At 57.0% G+C, this 21,194-nt stretch overlaps 6 protein-coding genes across 6 annotated transcripts; 4 read left to right on the top strand and 2 right to left on the bottom strand.

The window, feature by feature from the left end:
* Positions 1-84: 84 nt before the first annotated feature.
* On the top strand, positions 85-4,733 carry CH63R_07628 (WSC domain-containing protein; the record flags this gene model as incomplete). Its single annotated transcript, XM_018302603.1, has 5 exons — positions 85-230; positions 289-426; positions 492-802; positions 874-1,678; positions 1,748-4,733. The coding sequence occupies 5 exons, from the start codon at positions 85-87 to the stop codon at positions 4,731-4,733; spliced, it is 4,386 nt and encodes a 1,461-aa protein (XP_018157381.1).
* A 1,147-nt stretch (positions 4,734-5,880) lies between these two features.
* Positions 5,881-7,573, top strand: CH63R_07627 (Methyltransferase; the record flags this gene model as incomplete). The annotated part of the gene is made up of 3 exons (XM_018302602.1): positions 5,881-6,793; positions 6,852-7,056; positions 7,108-7,573. 3 exons carry the CDS (start codon positions 5,881-5,883, stop codon positions 7,571-7,573), a joined length of 1,584 nt encoding a protein of 527 aa, XP_018157380.1.
* A 2,267-nt stretch (positions 7,574-9,840) lies between these two features.
* CH63R_07626 (O-methyltransferase) lies at positions 9,841-11,547 on the top strand (the record flags this gene model as incomplete). Its single annotated transcript, XM_018302601.1, has 4 exons — positions 9,841-10,272; positions 10,322-10,367; positions 10,415-11,086; positions 11,162-11,547. The coding sequence occupies 4 exons, from the start codon at positions 9,841-9,843 to the stop codon at positions 11,545-11,547; spliced, it is 1,536 nt and encodes a 511-aa protein (XP_018157379.1).
* Positions 11,548-14,021: 2,474 nt separating this feature from the next.
* Positions 14,022-15,023, top strand: CH63R_07625 (uncharacterized protein; the record flags this gene model as incomplete). Its single annotated transcript, XM_018302600.1, has 1 exon — positions 14,022-15,023. The coding sequence occupies one exon, from the start codon at positions 14,022-14,024 to the stop codon at positions 15,021-15,023; it is 1,002 nt and encodes a 333-aa protein (XP_018157378.1).
* Positions 15,024-16,896: 1,873 nt separating this feature from the next.
* On the bottom strand, positions 16,897-17,922 carry CH63R_07624 (uncharacterized protein; the record flags this gene model as incomplete). Its single annotated transcript, XM_018302599.1, has 1 exon — positions 16,897-17,922. The coding sequence occupies one exon, from the start codon at positions 17,920-17,922 to the stop codon at positions 16,897-16,899; it is 1,026 nt and encodes a 341-aa protein (XP_018157377.1).
* A 1,914-nt stretch (positions 17,923-19,836) lies between these two features.
* On the bottom strand, positions 19,837-20,910 carry CH63R_07623 (uncharacterized protein; the record flags this gene model as incomplete). Its single annotated transcript, XM_018302598.1, has 2 exons — positions 19,837-19,906; positions 19,994-20,910. The coding sequence occupies 2 exons, from the start codon at positions 20,908-20,910 to the stop codon at positions 19,837-19,839; spliced, it is 987 nt and encodes a 328-aa protein (XP_018157376.1).
* Positions 20,911-21,194: the final 284 nt, after the last annotated feature.

The following is a 21,194-nucleotide window of genomic DNA, read 5'->3' as shown; positions in this document are numbered from 1 at the left end:
GTCTGCCATCTCACTATCACTTTTGGAAAAAGAAAAAAGTCCCAAGTCCACTTATCCTTCACTTGGGGTTGCTTGTATCGCATCATGGGCCCAATCGCCCATTCCGTGTGTCGCCTGGCCGCCGCCATTACACTGGCCCTACAGATCCAGCAGGTGGCCTCCGTTCCTTTCAACGGCCAGACTCGCCAGGTTTCGAAGCTCACCATCAGCGGGTACACGTATGAGGGATGGTAAGATACGCAACGCCGTTCTGTCGCCGAAGGAGGTTGCCATGCTGACATCGGGCAGCTACGTTGAGCCGAACAACGGACGGGCTCTTGAGATCATCCAGGCCGACGACCTGATGACCTTGGACATGTGTGCCGAGATATGCTCCGCCTCATCCAAGGAGACGTACTTTGGTGTGGAATATGGGAGAGAGTGCTGGTATGGTTGAATGCGAACCGCCCCCCCAGCGATGGCCGTACTCAATCACCACTAACACTGCGCAGGTGTGGAAGCACCCTCGCTCCCGGCGCCACCGCCGCAGCCGACGATGCCGAGTGTTCCTTCACTTGCCCCGGCAACCCGGCACAGCACTGCGGCGCGGGGTCCAGACTCAGCCTGTACAAGAACGACAACGTCGCCGCCGCCCCGGTAACTTCGGCCAAGCCCGCCGTCGGGAACCACGTGCACCAGGGCTGCTATAGCGACCTCGTCCAGGGCCAGCGAGCTCTGTCCAGCACAAGTGCTGGCGATGACATGACGCCAGAGAGCTGTGCCGCCTTCTGCGGCCGACACACTTATATGGCGCTTGAATACGGTTCGTTATGATCCCTCTCTCCTCCATGATGAGTATCTTGACGACGCGTGATGCTGACAAAACAACGACAGGCAGGGAGTGTTGGTGCGGCAATGAGCTGGATGGGAACAGCCAGCGCGTCGCTGACCAGACCGACTGCAACATGCCCTGCGCAGGAGACCCTACCAGCCTCTGCGGCGGCCCCTCCCGTATCAACCTGTACAAGCTGGACCAAGCGGCCGAGGCTTCCACGACGAGCTCGGCCGCGGCCAGCGCCGCCACCGACCGAGTGGGCGACTGGCTGTCCCAGGGATGCTGGACGGACGAGAACGCCGACGGCCGCACGCTGTCAATGCTCTACGCCGCGGACGACATGACGATAGCCAAGTGCGCCGCCTGGGCCGCCTCCAGCGGGTTCCTGCTTTTCGGCATCGAGTACTCGCGCGAGTGCTGGGGCGGCCTCGAGCTGAACCCCAAGTCCGTTGCCGCGGACCCGGAGAGCTGCAGCATGAGGTGCTCCGGCAACGCGAACGAGGTGTGCGGCGGGCCCAACCGGTTGAGTCTCTACAGCTATAGCCCGGCCGCTCCTTCATCGACGTCGTCAGAGGTTCTTGTAACTTCGTCGTCGTCGTCGTCGTCGTCTTCTTCTTCTTCGGTCTCGCTCTCTGACGATGACGCCGCCGCCGCCGCCGCCTCGACGCCGTCGTCCTCACCTGACATCGTCACATCGACCTCCATCTCTGCCGCTTCATTGCCTGCAAGCGCAACGGACTCATCGTCGCAGACTACCTCCGCCTCCGTCACCGAAGATGCCCCTTCCGGGCCGTCAAACGTCCCGTTGAACGATGCGTCCGTCGAAAACGCGCAGGTCGAACAGATCGACAGCCAGACTGCCGTGTAAGTTGGACCTGCATCTCAAACCCCCCCCCCCCCCCTCCGTCTGCATGCTGACCTCTCTGTCTGCAGCGTCATGTCCCCACCAACCGGCGGCGAAGCCAGAGTCGGCCTTCCCGTCACTGCTCCAGCCGACGCCCAGCCCGGCGACCAGATCCAGGTGCAGCTGACCTACAAGACCGAGGCCGTCAGCGTCCTCAAGCGCGCCGAGCTCACGGAGTGCACCTTGACCATGTACCTCGGGCCTACCCTCATCTACCAGAACAAGATCTGGACCACGGACGGCAGCTACACGACGGTGACCAGCATGCCCGCGGGGCCCAGCAGTGTGACGACCCTGGTCATCGTCCAGTTCTGTCCCACCACTTCCGTCCCCATTGTGATTAGAGACGTCAGCGTGAGTGTCGTCGCAGCATCGTCAGCAAGCTCCAATGCGGCCCAGTCAACCACCAACATCAGTACCGGCACGGCTGTCCCGGTTGTCCCGGCCCCGGTAGCTACACCGACAGGCGGCACCTCCTCCAGCGACGTCCCGACGCCGACCTCCGTGCCGTCCACGACCGCGGCTCCCGAGCCCCCTTCCACCCCGTTCTCACAGGTGCCTTTGTACCGAGCCCAGGCTTACACAACCGGCGCCTGCAGCCGCTCGGGATCCGGCAACTGCGTCCTCTCCGGCGCCCCCGTGGCGACGTCGGGCTTGCTCGCAGCAGCGACCCCGGTTCCCGTCCTCAATCCGGGGAACCCGACGCAGGCGTACGAGCTTTGCGCGCGCATGTGCCAGAACACCATCGGCTGCAACAGCTGGGCCCTGGACCGGACGCTCTCCGAAAACGCCCCCGAATGGAAGTGCTACTTCTATTCCGGCGTCGTCTCGAGCTATGCCGTCTCGCCGAACCGCGCGTACAACGATATCGTGTGGTTCAGCAAGGACTGCTACGGATGCATGCAGCAGGCCCAGGTCCTTTACATCGCCGATCAGGCGGCGGTGCCGTCGTCGTCGTCGTCGTCAACTCCGAGCGACGCCGCCGCCGTCGTCGTTCCCACAACACGCGCGCCGGAGCCGGCGGCGAGCTCGACAAAGAGCGTCCGCCCGGGCATCACTCCTCCCCCCGATGTCCCAACACTCGAGATGCCGACCACGGTTACAGAGACCAGCTGCCCGCTGCCGACGGTGGGCCAGTGGTACACCGCCGGCTGCACGCTCTCCGGCGCCCCGCTCCAGACGTCCGGCCTCGTCGCCATCGCCACGGGCATCCCCGCAACCCCGTCCGGCGCCGTCACCAACGCCCCCTTCGAGCACGCTTACCAGGCCTGCGCGCAGATGTGCGCCGCCATAACGACCTGCCGCAGCTGGGCCCTCGACCGCGGCATGTGGCCCAACGACTACTCCGACTGGACGTGCTACTTCTACTCGGCCGGCGCGAGGGTCATGGCGCCGCAGAACCAGGGCAACAGCTGGGTCGTCTGGATGGACAGCATGTGCTACAACTGCGGGACTCCTACCCCCTCGCCCGCGCTGCCTTCGTCGACTTCTTCCAATGCGCCGCCGCTGTCAGCGGCAACCGTCATCCCGACTACCACGCCAGTCATCCCCGCGACGTCCGCTCCCGCGCCGACGACGATAAGTCCGCCGCAGGAGCCTTCTGCCTTCGCCGCGCCGACTTACACCTCGGGCGTCTGCGCCACCAAGTCCAACCCGGCAAACCAGGCACCCTGCGCCATCTCCGGCTGGCCCACCCCGGCCTCCATGTCCGGCCTCGTCGCCGTCGCCACGGGAGTCCCGCCCAACCCCTCGGGAAGCTTCAACTTTGAGCAGCCGTTCCAGGTCTGCGCCAGGGCCTGCGCCGCCATCGACGGCTGCACCGTCTGGGCCGTCGACCGCGGGAACTGGCCGACCGACATGTCGACGTGGTCGTGTCTGCTGTACAACTTCAACGGCCGGAACTACCTCCTCAACACCAGCCCCAACGCGGCCTCGAGCAGGTATGCGTGGTCCGACAGCAACTGCTACAACTGCACGCTCAGCCAGCAGGCGGTCTCGAGCTATGCCAGCAGCAGCAGCGGCAGCTTGCCAACCTCGTCAACGGTGCCCGTCTCACCCTTCTATACTCCCTCCTCCGGCCCCCTTACAACGACGTCCGCTCCGGTGGCAGCGATAACGACCTTCTCCGCGCCTCCGCTCGTGACCTCGTGCAACCGGCCGACGGCGGCACAGTGGTACACGAACGGCTGCACAATGTCCGGGGTCGCGACGGCGACGACGTCCCTGCTCGCCGTGGCGACGGGCATCGCACCCAACGCCGCTGGCGACTTCAACTTTGAGCCCGCCTACCAGCGCTGCGCCAGCATCTGCGCCGGGATCGCCGGGTGTCAGGGGTACGCCCTGGACCGGACCAACACCACGAGCTGGAACTGCAATTTCCACAACATGGCGATCCAGCCGTACCTCAGCAGGCAGCAGTTCACGGTCGACAACCGCGGGGTCGTGTGGATGAGCATGCTCTGCTACGACTGTCCCGTCCCCGGCCCGTGGCCTCCTGTCGCCCCGTCGTCCTCATCGGTAGCAGCGGCGGTGCCAACGACACTGCTGCCGTCCGAGACCGCGACGGCAGCGTTGCCGAGCGTGACACCCTCGACCTCGACCTCGACCTCAACCTCAACCGCGATCTCCATCCAAGGCTACTCCCAGACCACGTCCCCGGCGTCCGCTTCCACGTCCGCGTCCGCCATCCCATCCTCCTGCACGCGCGCCGTCTCGCCGCCCGCAAGCGCCGCCTGCAACGTCAAAGGCTTCCGCCAACCTGCGGGCCAAGCGGCGGAGACACATGTTTACACGCAGGCCGACTGCGCCGCGTATTGTCTCACCACAGGGGCGGCGGTCTGCAAGAGCTACGCGTGGATCCCGGCAACGGGATGGTGCGGTGTCTACTCGCTCGACGTCTGGACGGCCATTGGCGACGACGCCGTCGCGGGACGGGCATACAGGGACTATGTCCTGGACGAGCCCGGGTGTTTCGCGTGTCCCGAGGGCGTGGCTGTGAAGTATCTGCCGTCGTAGCGTGGGGAGGATGAAGTAAGGACGGTATCACGAGAAGAGAAAATCGCCGGCCAAGTCTTGGACGACTTTGTACATTAGGCCCCCAAATTAAATCACAAATGTTGAGAGAATTCTCGGTCGTCCAGTTTCGTTTGATGTACACGAGAATGGTCCTTGGTGTCCTTGCTGCAGATGCTGGTAGGGCGGAAAACTAAACACGCCTGTCCGTGAAAGTCGGCCTGGAGGCTGTGAAAGCAGCAGCAGGAGCAGCAGCAAATGTCACCCATGCGATGAGTATGCATGCCCTGGACGCCTCGAAACGAGCGGAACGCGTCCTCAGCTTGCTGGCGCACATCATCCGAAAGAGGATGGGTTATAGTCGTGACCAAAGGTCTTATCTTGTGCATTAGCCGACAGCCCAACTTAGGTGCGCGTTTCTCCAACGCCGTCGCAAAGCAATGGAATAGATGTTGCAGCAAAAGAGGCATGACCTCTAGGAGTCTGGGCCCCTTCGCCCATGACCCTCGAACACTTGACGAAGAATCCCCCTGTCGCGGGAACTGTCTCCGCCGATGGACGCACTGATGCAAACCCCACGCCAAGGCGTCTTTAGAGGGTTCCAGCTGTGTCAGTTGTGGTACCCTTACGGTAGATCCTCCGCATTAAAAAAAGTCAGGGTCTGGATTTGAGAGTTCGGCCCCAGGTACCGGGGGCGGAGGGCTCAAGGAGGGGAAGGTCGTCGAATCCTCCCGTCTTGGCGGAAGAGGAAAGCTTTAAGCTTGAATCCTCCATGAATAGGGCGCTGGAGGAGAAACGACCGAACCGTGTGGTTGTGTCCATCGCACGTCTGAGCTGTGAACGCGGCCGCCGGCCGCAGAGCTTCAAGCTGTCGTTGTTTCACCGGGCTCCCTGTTGGTGCGCTGTTGACCAAGCGCAAGCTGATCCGATATTTAAATGCCATTCATCGAGCAGTCTGTGTTCGCTTCGATAGTGATCTGTCATACAAATACGCCAGAGCTCGCAACATACATTCGTACATCGGTTTTCAAAGCTAGCCGGCAACACCAACACCGCACACGGGGCGGAACGAAGTGGTTGCCTTCACCGGTCGAGAGATCCTTGTAGGGCCGCCGTGATAGAAGAGGGTCAAGCAAGACGCCGAAGCGACATGTCAGCGGTGGACGGTCAGAGAGGTGGCGGCGCCTGGTCGGCGTCCTTTGGAGCTGCAAGCCGAGAAAGGTCGACAAGCGCCGCCACTGGTACCGGTCCTGAGACACCGTCCGCGAGCGGACACGAGCCATGCGCGCCCACTGCGACACGAGGGATTGATTGCATCCCTCGACAGGCCGCAGGCTTGGAAAAGCAAAGTGCGACACCTGTCGAACAGTCGGCCCTCCCACAAAATGAGCAGGAAGCGTTCGGGTTTTCGTATTCTGCCCCAGACATATCGAATACCAGTTTGGCATCTGCGAAAGAGCGACAAGGACCCAAACTGGCAGTGGGCACCGAAACCGAGAAGAACATGCCCGTGACCGCGGCAAAGCTTGGCGAGGGCGACGAGCAGCCAAGAGGCACCGAACATGCGTTCGGTATCGAGATGAGCAGCACCAACTCCTACGACGCGGCTCGCGACTCTTTCAAAGCACTACGGTCGCCTTTGACGCATCCCAACGGGGTGCCAATCTTCCCAGACCTGTCCACCGAGCAGCAAGTGTCGGAAGCCTCCGAGGCCACGTCACAAGCCGAAAGTTCCATCGTAGCGGATAGCGATGAGCTGGATTCCACGTTTGACGAAACAGACCCGTCCGATGCCGGGTATGCGAGCGACAGCGCAACGAATGCCAGCACGTCCATCGAGTCGTCAGTCCGAGACTACATGTACGAGAACGGGCGACGATATCACCGATTCCGCGAAGGACAGTACAACTTCCCCAACGATGAGATGGAGCAGGAACGGGAGGATATGAAGCATGCGATGGTTAAGTTGCTGTGCAACCAAAAGTTGAATTTTGCGCCGATCGGCGAGTGGCCACAGCAGGTTCTGGACATCGGGACCGGGACAGGCGCCTGGGCCATTGAGAGTGAGCAACGGCATCCTTCCGTGCAGGAAGACTTCGTGATTGCTGACCGAGGGCGCAGTGGGCGACGAATATCCCAGCGCAACGGTGCTCGGGGTCGATCTCAGTCCGATCCAGCCGGAGTGGGTGCCGCCGAACGTCAAGTTCGAGGTGGACGACGTCGAAAGCCCGTGGCTGTATCCGGCGAACCACTTTGACTACATCCATTCCCGGCACACAGTCATGGCCATCAAAGACTGGGGTGCCCTCTTCCAGCGATCGTTCGAGTAAGTCTAGTGAGCTCCAGCTCGTCGACTTATAGTCTAACACGGCTGCAGGCATCTCAGGCCCGGCGGTTGGATCGAACTCCAGGAGATTCACCATGCCCCCCTGTCAGCAAACAACTCCGTGTCGGTGACGGCGCATCCGGTGGCACGGTACTGGGGCCATGTGGCGCAAGGGCTTTCGAATCTCGGCATCGACCTCAACGCGGCAGCAGGTGACCGGCTGCCCAACATGATGCGTGAAGCTGGCTTCGTCAACGTGACGGAGAGGGTGTTTCATGTGCCGATTGGGGTATGGCCTCGGAACCGAGTGCTCAAGACGGTGGGCATGTACTGGAGAACCATCCTCCTCGACGGGCTCCAGGCCATTGCTCTCGGGCCCTTCACCAGGGGGCTGCACTGGTCGGCGGAGCAGACAGAGGTGTTCCTTGTCGAGGTGAGGAGGGCGTACCACGACACTTCGGCGCTGATGTATATGCCGTTAAAGATCATGTACGCGCAGAAGCCGAGGAGCGTATAGCATCACTGCAATCGAGCATTTAATGGCATAGTGCAGTTCTGAAAATATGTCATTCGCAGGCTTTGAGATGACGGTCATCATAGTTGTGACGGCCGAGACGGTCGAGACGGCCGAGAGAGTGTCTGGTATTTGTTCATGTTCCGCAAACGGATCAAGGTTGGTTGCATGGCTCCGGCCCATTACGGACGTACGGATTGAAGCTGTGCAACAGCTCACCCGACGTACCCCACTGACCTGACCTGACGTACAGGGGCCTGGGAAGGAAGGAGGGTAGGTCAAAGAAAGGGTAATCTACGGGTTCCTGCACATACTTGTACTACAGAGTAGGTACTTGCCTGACCTGTTGTACACTCCTTCCCAGTTCTGTGGACGTCAGGTTAAGCTACCTAGGCAAGGTAGGTAGGTAGGTAGGGGTTTGTTGTTCTAGAGCTGGAAAGGGCGCCCATGTTACTAGCTTTCTCTTGCCAATACAGTGTATCGCAAGAAGTAGCTCACCGATGCACATCCTTCCTTCATTAGCCCTTGTGCATAGGTAGGTAGGTACTTGTAGGTAGGGTACGTCGGGTCAACTCAGGCAGGGTACGATGACCAGGCCAACTTACAGGAAGGGGAGCAGCTTACAAAACATGTTATTCTTACCTACCGACCTGACCTGACCTACCCTCCATTCTTTCCATGCCCATGTACGTCAGGTCAACTCAGGTGGGCTACGTCGGGTGAGCTGCTTTGTGGGATATGGAAAAGAAACCCAGCAATGTGGACGCCCTTTCCAATTCCAGAATGGTGGGACCAAACGAACCATAGGACCCCGCTCAAAGTACTTCAGGTCACCCACCATTGCCAAGTAATACTGACGATTGATTGGCCCATGCGCGTGAGTCCTCCCGACGAATGCCGAACTGTTCCTGGGACATGCCGCATAGGGGAAGAGGGCTCCTTGCCGCACCTTCCCGCCGTGGACTCCCATCGTGTGTGCATCACTGTCTCATCCCCTCCCCCCCTCCCCCCCTGCCACAGCACGATTTCCTTCTTTTCACTGTTCCGGTTCGAAATATATCAATCGAACCGACCGCCTTCTCGACCGCTGTATCCCCCTTGTCCTCTTCGCCGTCTGCTCCAGTCGAAAGAATGAAGCCGTCTGTGCCTCTTGCACCCATCAAACTGGTTGAATGCCAAGAGACCGACACTACAGAAACACAAAGGGCTGTCGACGAATCCACACGACTCCGCGACCATTGCCCTACCCTGCTTTACCATCTTGCATTCGCTACATGTCCTCGAACCGGGAGCCAATACTGTTCTTCATGGAATCCCGCTTCAAGAATGGCAGCGTTTCCCCTGGTGTCTCGAACGCGGCCACATGTGATTTCTCCAAATGGATTCTTTTACTCCGTACGCGTTAGCCTCGTAACGAAGGGAGACAAGGAAACGCTCCCAAAGAACAAACGCAGACGGCAATCCCAGCCCATAGCGTCGGATGACAGAAGCATAGGCCGCCGCTAGTCGATGTCGTCGCAACGATTCAGCACCCATCCCAGTTCCGTCCTGCCCGCGCTCAGGGAGTGAGGAACTCTGCTCGCTGCCCCTTGGGTCCATCCTGTCGTTTCTATTAAACGGCAAGATGCTGCACCCCTTCCCAGGTTTTCGGGCCGTCTTGTCTCGGGTGTTTGTTGCCGTCCTCGAGGATCTTGTCGTCGTCACCCTTACCGAAACCCTATATTGATTACATTCTTACCGCTGTTTCTATTGCGTGACAGATCACGACCCCTTGCGTCAATCGAATCCGTGTCCGTGTCCTCGAAAGGTGTCTGTTCCGACGGTTCCAATTGCCACGCGGTGTCGTACCACATCTTAGCCTTCATCAGTTCGACGCTCGTATCGGCGAGGCTACTACGAGTCACCGGAAAACAAGAGGCTTGTCTCGCCATTCAAGGTGTGTATTACGTCGTCATTCAAGCTGCCAGCCATGTTGGTCTCGGTCACTCGAAAATGGTCAGCCTGGATCTGTTTTTCAAGTCACTTGCATATCACGTACGTCATGTAATTGGCGATGGCTAGCTTCAAGCCGAGCAGTACTTACGCACTGATGGCCACGGAAAGCCGAGTCTGTTGATCAACGATGCCAGTGCATCGCGCTTCCTTCGGTTGAAATACCTTTTCTATCGGGGCATGTATGAAATCGTCTTCGACTCAAGCTGACCCAGGAAGCATTCGACCATACGCCAACCATATAAACCAAGTATTCTGCTGCTCCTGCTGCTGTGACAATGAAAAAATTCAGGCTCAGCACATGGCTTGGCTCCGGCTCAACATCTGATGCTGCCGAAGGCGACGAGCCGAAGCAAAACCGCCGCTCCTTTTCCCCGTTTTCTGCCAGGTCCAGCGCCAAAGTCAAGGATGAGATTTCAACCGAGGCCTCGGCCTCCAAGGATGCCTATACTATGCCAGAAAGCCCCGTTTTGTCGCCATCGCGATTGACAGAGCTCGCGAAGAAGATCGCTCTCGAGACCGAAAAGCTCGAAAAGTACATGCAGGACAACAGCCTGCCAATGCCCACCTTGGACCCAAGCGGGCCGGGCGATTTTCCAAAGCTTCCCGAGGACATTCAGAAGAGTCGTATGGAGATCATATATGCGACTCGGGAGCTTGAGGCTCTGGCTCACGGACCCAGAGAGGATGTTAGATGGAAGACATGGAGTGTGAGTAAACCTTTGGATGCCGAAAGCTCGAGTTCTAATCTGCCCGTAGTATCAAGATAGTCTCAGTCTACAGCTTGTGAACCATTTCCGCTTGGGTGAGTGCCATCGTTGCAAAATGGAGAATCCATACTGACGCAAACAGCCAAGCTTGTTCCCATTGACGGCACCATCACACTCGCCGAACTTCAGTCCAAGACTTCGCTGGACCCCGTAAACGTAGCCCGCATTCTACGCCATGTCATGACCAATCGCATATTCCGCGAGCCTTCGCCCGGTGTCATCGCCCACACGGCAGCATCACGTCTGTTGGCCGAAGACCAATCGTTACAGGACTGGGTTGGCTACAATCTCGAGGACAACTTCCCAGCCTCCGCGCATGTCCTACAGGCTCTCAACGCATACCCAGAGGCCACTTCTCTAACACGCACAGGCTTCAACTTTGCATTCGACACGGTGGACAAGGAGCCGATGTTCGTCACCTTTGGCAAGGATCCGGCCCGTGCTAAGCGTTTTGGCGGTGCCATGCTCAGTCTCACTGGTGGGGAAGGCTACGAAGTTAAGCACCTAGTTGATTCCTACGACTTTGGCGAGATTGACTCCAAAGGAGGGACGCTGGTAGATATCGGTGGCAGCCACGGCTTTGTGTGCGTCGACCTGGCGAAGAAGTGGAGGAACATGAAGTTCGTGGTACAAGATCTCCCGAAGACAGTCGACTCGGCGCCGAATCCGATATCCGACGACTCCCAAGTCTCTGAGCGTATCGAACTCGTAGCGCACGATTTCTTCAAAGAGCAGACGGTGAAGGATGCCGACGGTGAGTCTGGGGGGGGGGGGGGGGGGGGGGGGGGTTCCTCCACGTCCTCGGAACGGCCGAGCTGACCACGAATAGTCTATTTCTTCCGCTGGATCATCCACAACTATTCAACACCCTATGCAGTCTCTATTCTCAAGAATCTCGTTCCGGCACTGAAGCCTGGCGCTAAAGTCGTCATCAAGGACCACTGTCTGCGAGAGCCGGGACAAGAGACGCCGTGGGACGAGAGGATCATCCGCAGCATGGACATGGTCATGCTGGCTGTGCTGAACGCGCAAGAACGCAACGAGGACGAGTATCGAGAACTGTTCAAAGCGGCAGACGAGCGCTATGTTTTCAAGGGTGTGATGCGGCCCAGGGGGTGTAGGATGAGCATCATCGAAGCGGTATGGGATCCAGAGGGGTTGGGCACCGCAGCGGGGCCGAATGACTCCGTTCCGGCGGAGATCAAGGAGGAATAACACCCCCACGCAACTGGCAATGGAATCTGCAGCATGCCATACTTGTGTTTAAACACCAACTGCCCTCAAATAAAATACACTCTCACATGAAGTCGCCGTTGCTGATGCAAATTGGGGAAGGGCGCAGTTTCCAAGAACGGACGGAACTCCACATCGTGGGGTGGGACAGCCTTTCGCTTCGGTCGGTTGGAGTTACGGGTACATGGAGCAATTGCACAGCCCGCTTCACAACAACCAATGAGGCCTGCTGGCGAAATGGCATCGCGTCAGATTTCGGCTTCTCCAAGTCATACTCTGAAGATTCTAGGTTCGATCCCTAGGTAGGTCGCAAGACATAAAATAATCTTTTGCTTTTTGGCACAACATCAGGGCGGTATTCATGGGGTTGGCGGATGCTTCAACTCATGCCGTCCACCTTCAGGGCTTGAGCACTTCGGGTGTATGATTCGTAAAGATTCCAGTGCCATTTGTTTTGCATTCTTTTTCGACGAGCATGTAGGCGAGTGAACTTTGGGTGGTTATATCAACAGTTGTGTGTTGATGAATGCTTGATTACCTATCATGTTACGGTGGGCCAGGCATTCGTCGCCCGCTAAACTGGAAGCAAGATAGCGCCTTACAGCGGTCCGTTCCTGCGTCGACAGCGCATCGACATAGGCGCCAGCAGCGGCATCTCTCTCTGCGAAGGAGGGGCAGAGTACGCACTCACCGCCATGAACGGGTTCTCACGTCTAGAGCTCCGGTACCAACTCTTTAATGACCGATCTCCTCGCTCAGGTACGGCCAGTGGCCGCTAGGGTCTCTTCTTGAGGAGGCTTGCTGTACGTCGCGACGTGCCCCGGAAGTTCTCCGGATATTCCGTCAGAGTTCTCGACCTCGTTGCGCACTCACGTTGGACCTTAGACGAGCCAGGGCGGGAGGTCAAGGGCGTCGACGTTGGAGTAGTACACGCGAAACTTCGGCGCGAGAGGTAGGTTCCCCTATGGGAGCGGCGTCTTACGCCGTCGTATTTACCGGGAGAGGCCTTGATGAGGATGCGACCTTTGACTGAAGATGGTCGGAGCTTGGTGGCTGATTGGGCGGAGGGGCGGCATCGGCTGTCCAGATGCAAACGGCCAGGTGCCTTCTTCAACTTCTTAGAAGGTGATGCACGTCCACAGGGAGTGTTTATGCTGTTTTCCCATGAGAGAGGTGGACCTTACAGATGTATGTCGAGAACGCAACACCGGGGTCTGGTGACCTCTTGTAGCTAGGCGTATGGTGCTGCGTGGTGCGAGGCCCACGATGATGAACGGAGCGGGCGAGAGAGTTACTGTGAGAAAGATGCTCAGACGGTGACCGGGCTGGGACTCGGCTTCGATACTCACTTTGGCATACGGCAGGCCGTCACAACAAGATTGTTTGTACAGATAAGAAGTGTGGTTTTGTCTTTTTCAGGTGCCATCTCTCCCCGTGTCGGATGTGAATGAGACATCGCAGGGCGCGACTCCAATATGCATACACTTCGGCTGCTCCGCCGAAGCGGAGCCGTCTCGGCGCGGGGATGTCGCCTTAGACAACGTTCACCGTGCTTGGTATCGCGTGGCTCAACAGTTTCAACGCTCACATACCATCCATATCACAATGAGACTTTGGGGAAAGGAGAATATTAGGTCGGAGTTAGAAAAAAGAGGAATTAGTCCGGCATTTGATCTCCGCCGTCGTCAGACGACGTTCCTCAGTACAAACGGCAGGGAATGTCAGGAACAGGAGTCTATTTCAGTCCTATTTAGGGCCTAAAGAATTCGCCGAGACGATGGAAAGCCCAGGAGAGACTCGCGTCTGGTCGTTCGTCTATTGACCGGACTGCCTGAGGTTAATGTCCTCCCATCTCACCGCGGGCATCGGACTGATGTGGAAGGAGCGGCCAGGCGGTTGCAAGAGAACGGCAACACAACAACGAGTTGATATATTGATGTAGAGAGAGAGGGAAAGTTATAACGAAGACTTTAACCACAGGAGTATCTAATCTTTAAGTTTCCAGGAGAGACGAAAAGAATATAACAGGGGGGGGGGGGGGGGGGGGGTCAGTCCTATATTCAGTTGATTTTGTGTTGATCCTGTTGTTTCGCCAGCCTCTCCTTTGGTTGCTTCTTCCTTCCTTACTTCCTTCCCTTTTCTAAATTTTTTGCCCACATCCAGCTGTACCGCCCCCTTTTCTCTCTTCTTTACACCTCTCTTCCCCACAAACTTCCTTCATCTCCTCTTTCTTTTTCTTGACCTTAAAGCAAGAACCTAGGAAACACTGCACAAAGCAGTCAACAATCCATCACCAACGCAAAGACGCACTTCACTACCAACAAGCAGAAACGCACTCCTCTCTCTACCTACCTGCAAGTAGGTGACAATCTCCTTACCCATCACCTCTGTCTCCGTGGTATACAACGTGCTAACCAAAGGCTTTGGCAACAGCAATGGAGACAGAGAAAGCCACCATGTTCAAGTACTTCCCCAGGCTCCCGCTTAAGGTGCGCGCCAGAATCTGGGAAATGGCCTTTGACAGCAGGGTTCTGGGTCCTGGTTTACTCAGGTACAAACTGGCCCAAGCCAAGTTGGCAAGCAAGGAGTCTTGGGCAGAGAACCTGAGACAGCCATCCATGAGCATCAGAGGCAGAACTATCCACTTCAACCCGGAGACCGACACCATCATCTTCAGCTGTACTGATGAGTTCATGCCCCCGGCTGACGACCCGCGACTCCAGCACCACTACTTCCACGACTACCGGCTGTATGCTACAAGGAACAATCCCCTTGGCCCGAACAATCCGAATGCTGTACTGAAACGCCCGCTGCTCCCTCATCCTATCGTCCCTCATCCCAAAATTCGGACCGCAATGATCCTCTCAGGATTTGACGGCTCCCATAACAGACTGGACTGGAATGGGATCGATAAGTGGGAACCCCATGCGACGACCCCGAGCGATCTTGTCGAGATGCAGGGCCGATACCCCATCACAGAGCTACCTGGGACGCTCTTCACCAACTTCCCGGCTCTGGAGACGCTGTGGAGGGCTGGGAGCTACCCTTGGGCCTTCTTTATGATGGACTCCGAGTACACTTACGGAGTCTTGCGCCCCATGTGTGTCGAGTTCCGATACTTCGTCCAGTCTAACCAGGTCATGATCCGAGAGATGACTAGATCCGACAAACGTGACTTCTGGTCGATCCAGATGAGCAGCGTCCGAGGTGGCATCCACCAGCCTCAGACCTACCGCATGGTGGCATGCATTCGCATCGTCCGAGGAAGGGCGATGACGCCTGCCGACACAAGAGACGGATGGCGAGCCGTGCTGACGGCCGAAGAGGAGGAGACCCGGCGATGGAGAAACCGGTTTCAAAGCCCCGAGCCGCAGCCGCCTCAGAGACTCATTGCCGCCTTTCCTGACAGAATCCTCTGGCGTCTTTTTGGCGGCGAGTTGGCACGCTACGTTCTCTGAGGGTAACTGTTGAACACCAAGTACGGCCAAGAGCGAAGGGCCACGACGGTTTCCAGGGACGGACGGAAGCAAGAGTCCCGAGGAAACAACGGACGGAAACGAAGGGAGGGCCTAAAACGTGTAAGATGATCCAGGGCCCGAGGGGAGATGTTGGAGTTTTGTACAATTACTTATCTACTACGCCTACAGCTGTAGTCGACAGCAGACTTCCAGGTGGCGTGGGTGGACACGGGACGGGAATTATTCAGGCGTTTTTGTTTGTTTTTTTAGCTGGGACGACAGGGACATCAGGTGGAACTATGGTTTCTGACCTAGATGATAATTGAGCCTATAAATGAAATCTTGACGACGAAAAACTATGGATGCGATGGTCTCTCATCAGAATCTTGAGACCTTTTCGTCCCCAGACGAGAGAGCCTTGCTTCTATGTATTCCCGATGATAGTCCGGCAGGCTGCTAACAGTAGGAGTCTGGAAACATTGAAAAGAGTCATGAGGATCAAAGCAGACACGCGTCAAAAATGAAGTAAACGGATGATTGAAATGTGGTCGGCCAAGGGAGGCAGGAGCGAGGGTGCCACGCCACCTCGCGACTCGGGATCCGATGGGCGGACGGTTGTACGAGAAATCTCGAAGGACTCGGGGGATCTGGGAGATTCGTTTCGAAGAAGAATTCTTAAATTTTTCTTCTTCTTCATGTCTTTGAAATGAAGTCAATTGGAGACATATCGACTTGAAGCACATAGGAAACGTATACGAGGAGGGGAGGGATTAGGATGGCGTCCAGGAACGATGTAAGGGAAACCCCGAACGATGGGATTCGCAGGTCGGTCGACTTCGGCGATTTGTTTCTTCATTTTTTCGAGATGGACTTGGAGGAAGCCTCGAGGATTTCATCGCTAGGCGCATATGATATGAGTACCTACTTTGCTAGAAAGGGGACCAAAAAAAACGTCCGCGATGGAGATTAAAGGGGGGCAAAGGCGCCGGGCGAGACGAGAAATGCCATGACATCACGAGATGCAGTGGGCGGACAAAAGGTCACAAACATCACAAAGTTTTCCGTCTTCCCCCCCTTATCCATAGTCTTCAAAGGGGGGGGTTCCCAGTAGTCATCACTCGGTTGGAGCTTCTCAAGTGTCGTCGATTGCCTCGTCCATTATAATAAAGCTGGCCAGTCCCCTTTTACAGTAGGAGTAAAAGAAATAAAGTGCCTGGCGTGCGCGACTATCCTCGCTCCCGTGTCTCTCTCTCTCTCCTCTTTTGTCCTACACATTACATCGCCTACGCAGCCGTTCGTTCCGTTCGTATAGTTCGTGCCGTTCGTATGCCCCTGTCCTCCGAGACTGAACGGAGTCGTCTTCCCTGTGCCCGTATCTCATCGCCTCTCCTGGCGCACGAAGAAGGAAGAGGAATATTGAAAGCAAAGGAAAAAAAAAGAAAAAGAAAATAGGAATCCGATGCCCTTCCGACTGCCAGTCCTTGCCGCTCGTCCTTAATTGCCATGTCCGTTCAGTATTACTTATGAGCCAGACGTCTAGAGCGAGCCACCTTGCTGTATCGAGGTATTGAGGTATCGTTTGTCGCGTGGAAGTAATGACCAGTCGTGCTTGCTCTGTCCATAACAGACCCGTTGCTCGAGTTATCTTCGAGTTCGTAGGTAGAGAGTGCAAAAGTGAGTTCGTACCGCCTGGCGTTTCCGTTGCTGCCAAAACGGTCGTTTGCTGTTCCGAGTTCCAGTCCCAGCTATCTGTGCCGATGACCTGTGATCATGTGTGCTTCTTGTGGATTCGTATGCCACCTGCATCTCGAAAGACCGTCGTAGCTCTCCGATATCAAGAGCAGTCTTACTCGAGTGCCAACCAGAACGATGGTTAGTTGTCGTCAGTAGTCGGGACGGTGTTCGAGTTGTTGTTATTGGCGGCGGCGGTAGTGGCCGGGAGCGACAAGAGATGAACGTTGCCGGCTGCGACAGTCGGTGCGGCGGGCTGAGGCTTCCAGAGGCGATCTGTGATGGTTCTTTCGGCCATGTCCCAGACAAGGCGATACTGCATCTCGGGTCTCACCTCCCAGTCGACGAGGGACTCGATTGCGGTCTTGGACAGAACGCGCTGCCAGTCGTGCTCCTTCCTCCAGTCTTCGACGTCCTCGACATCCTCGGCATCCTCGGCGTCGGCGCCTTCCTCGTCTTCCTCGCTGTCCTCGTCCTCCTCGACTCTATCGCTGTGGTCGATGTCGATGCGGATGACCAGGTTGCGCGGGCCGCGGCGGTTCGGGGCGTCGCAGTAGCGGTACTTCTCCTCCTCCGCCTCCTCCTCGATCTCGGCGATCCAGATCTCGTCGTTGGCGGTGCAGTAGTGCACGGCGAAGGCGTTGGAGAAGTTGGCCGGCAGGAAGGGCTCGTAGAGGCCGAGGAGGGTGACGCGGATCCGCTCGAGGTTGGGGTACATGTGGCCCTCGTGGTAGAGCTCCGGCACATCGTCGTCCATGTCGTCCCAAAAGCCCTCGACGTTGACGAAGCCGTTGGCGAAGAGAAAGTCCTCCTCGAGGACGCGGACCTTCCTCACGAGGGCGTTGTCCGGGGTGCCCAGGTCCGGGGCGTGGAAGGCTTTTTTCTCGGCCTGCGTGCGCAGGACCGGGGGGCCCGTCTGGTAGCCCAGGGAGAGGTCGTCGACCTTCGGATTGAAGTAGACGTAGTCGAGCGCCGGAAGGCGCACGGCGCCCGGGTAGGTCGGACCAACGGGCCCGTTGGGGTACGCCTCGATCCGAAGGTACTCCCCGAGGAAGGTCTGACGGCTCAGACGGTCGACGGCGGCGGCCGCGGGCAGGCGTGGGCGCCTGGCGTTGAAGTCAAAGTTTGGGCCGCTGCCCACGACCCTTCCCGCGGAGGCTATATTCATCTTCTAGATGATTTCTTTTACCTCCACGGGAATGCCGTAGAAGGCTATCATCGGCGAGGCCGCTGCAGCCGAAGTCTGGTGCTCCATGGAGAGCGAGGTGTGAGGGGATGAGGGGGGGGGGGTTGGAACTGTTGTTGGATTTGGTGCGATTTTGTGGCTGGGATAGCGAGAATTCGTGCGAGATCGTGGGAGGTCGAAGATGGGAGGATGGAGGAGAGAAGAAAAAAGACGAAAGGATCCAGTGGGATGAAGAATTAAATAGTCGGGAAGAGAGATCACTTGACAGACATGCTTAGTCGTGAGAGGCTCTTATCTGGAGACGAGACAGGCTAGATTATTGCAGTTGTGAGACTATTACTGGTAGCAGGTGGGCAGGAAAGCTGAGATTGTTTTGTCTGGAGACGGGACGGGAGGCGACTTCTCAGTCGCAAGGCTCCTTTCTTATGGCTACTGGCTGAAAGGCTGGGCACCAGACGAAAGGATATCAGCCTTTCCGTCTAGTGACTGGACGATAATGGGCCATATATAGTCGCTAGAAACCCTTCGTCGCGTGGTATAGACCAAAGGCCCGACTCTAATCAATCGCAAAGTTCCTTCGTCTGGGCGTAGAACGGACGGTCGTCTATTATGTAGTGCTTTCTTTCGTCCGGTGGTTTGATATATAGTTGCCATTGCATGCTGTAAGTCTGAACTTGTAGTATGTCCCTACCTAGCGGTAATATGGCATTAGTGGCTGTTAGATGTTGGATGTTGGATGCTGGGGCACTCTTGCCTAAGAGTTAAGAAAACAGTGTTAGGTTTCTTAGTTGCGTGCTTTGAGCATGCAAGGTGCCCCTACTTATGGTTGAAGATATCTTCTTTGTTGCAACTTCGAACTTGTGAAGTACTCTAGTCTTGGGGTTGAGCAGTAGGCGGATAACTGCTTGGTAGTGACATGCGGCGTGCTCTCTCTTTGGAGTCAAACGAAGGCTGCGTTTAGACAAGTAGGAAAATAAACTGTTGGAGATCAGTTAGCCTTGTTTATTTTAGAGTCTTCTTGAGTAGGAAAGAGAAACCCCCTGCAGAGCCTTTTTTTGTCTGGTGTGAATTGCTCTTACAAAAGATTTGTTGGTGCAGCTTAGATTAGGAGTGATGTGTAACAGAAATTGTGTCTCAAAGATTCAGAAAATTTAGTGATGGAAGGAAAAGAAGAAGAAATCATAAGGGGAAGGACGTACTAATCAATAAGGTTTCGTAATGTGAGTTATTCTTCTGCTTCCTTCCTTGGTAGAGCTGAAATAAGTGACTGAGTTTAAGCACAAAAGATGTGAAATGTGGTAAAGATGATGAATGGCGTGAAGTAAACGACAGCAACAGGGAGGGAAACGGCCTTCCTTAGGTTTGATCACTCACTGGAAGGAAAACCTGGCGGAATTGGAAGGCGTTGCAATGATGGTGTTTCCTCAAAGCGCTGCGTAGGTAGGTTTCCAAAAGCCCACGCAGTTCCTGTATTGGGACTTGGACGCCAGGGACAGCCAGACTCAGGATCCCGAAGGTGAGGGATCTGAATATTGAAAGAGTCCAAAGTCCTCCGAAGTACTTGCGCGCCTAGGGCCATCTTCGTCGAAGACTTACACCGTATTCGCCCCAGATGGTGATGCGTGTTGCAAACCGCTCCCAGTCTCGGTTGTTGGAAATACCTGGCTTTACCTGAGACTTACCGACAAGCATCAATCCAGCTGCCGACATTGCTGCGAGCCAGACTAACTTGCGTGAGCCCGTTGAAAGGTTGAAACTGACGGCGGCCCTCTGGTATCTTCCACTTCATGCTGGATGGATATCCCGACGCGTTCAGTGGGACAAGCCGGTCGTCCCAGAGACCTTGTGACAAGGCAAAACACCACGAAGTGCTCCATTCTGGAGGTTCTGCGATGTTCAGCTGAGCATCGTGCCCAGAATCAGATCGATCGGCGTGTCGAAGTAGGGAAATCCGTCCGGCTCTTTGCTGGGGTATTACTGCCAAACTTTAGTCGGTTCTTCTAAGTCCAACCAGCATCCAACTTACCAGCCACCAAGCCACCTTGGCACCTACTCATCCTGCCGACCCAGACGCAGCGTGATGTACTGTACCAGCATAACCCACGTGTCGTGACAGAAATCATCAGGGCCGCTGATCAGGTGCCAGTCGTTGGTGACCCAGCCGTTGCCGTCGTCGCCGGAGCGGATGATCTCGATGCGCATGGCCCGGGTCTGCGCGGGCGTGGGCTTGAGGTACTCGTCCGGGATCCTCGACGCGGGCCGCATGCCGGCGAAGCTGTCGCCGTGCGCCGCGTCCTTGATGTGGTAGTAGACCTGGTTCGTGGGCTCGACGTAGCGGAAGTGCCGCCCCCGACTGCCGTGGCACTTGAAGTTGCCGACCCAGAGCGAGGCGTGCAGGGTGACGATGACGACGGCGTCGAGGTTCGGGAACCGGAGGCGCGGGAGGGGCATCGGCTCGTCCCGTCCGGGGCCCCATTCGAGCTTGCGGTTCTTCAGAGAGGAGTCCATCTCCATCCGGCGGGAGGGGTTGAGGTCGTATAGGTGCACCTGGCGGACTTGCTCGGCGGCGGGCTCGGGCAGGGCGGGCGCGTCGACGAGGGTCCCGACGGGGCAGCGGGCAAAGAGCAGCAGCGCCTCCATGCCGCCGGAGGATTTCAAGGCCGAGCCTGTTTTCGTGTCGGTACCGATGACGAGGGTGTCGAGGCGGGGGTTGAAGTAGACGTGGCCGTCGACTTCGACGTCGGCGGCGGTGCCTGCGTCAGGTCGGTCGCGGAGGCGGACGTAGAGCCGTAGAAACTCTTGGCGGCTCTCGCGGTTGACGGCCGAGAGGACGGGCAGCCCGCTCCGGCAGGCGAGGAGTTCGTGGCCCGGGGCCACCGTGACGAGCCGGTTCTGGCCTGTGAGGGTCGTGCGCCATATCTTGAGTCGCAATTCCTTGGGGAGCGAGGGGAACAGGTGGAATTCGGACATTGTGTTTTGTTGCTGAGACTGATGGACCGGTGGACTGCGAGAGTGAGAGTGAGAGTATGAAGAATATGGGAAGTGTATGGTGAGTGCAAGAGCAAAGGACAGATGGACTGAGGTGAAGAGAGCGATGTGAAGGCTGTGAGGTGAGATTAGAGATTCGGAGGTGAGAGATGCGATGTGAGGTGAGGGAGGTTGTGTGATGTGGGATTGCAAGGCGAGGAGCAGATGAACAGGATCAGAAGGCGGTCTTTCCTTTTCCAGTTTTCGACCGGCCGTCCCGAGCTTGC

The sequence above is a fragment of the Colletotrichum higginsianum genome, chromosome 5 (assembly GCF_001672515.1).
Source record: "Colletotrichum higginsianum IMI 349063 chromosome 5, whole genome shotgun sequence".
In the NCBI taxonomy this organism is placed as follows: domain Eukaryota; kingdom Fungi; phylum Ascomycota; class Sordariomycetes; order Glomerellales; family Glomerellaceae; genus Colletotrichum; species Colletotrichum higginsianum.
Note: the sequence above shows the minus strand (reverse complement) of the source record. Positions and strands in the feature narration are given on the sequence as shown.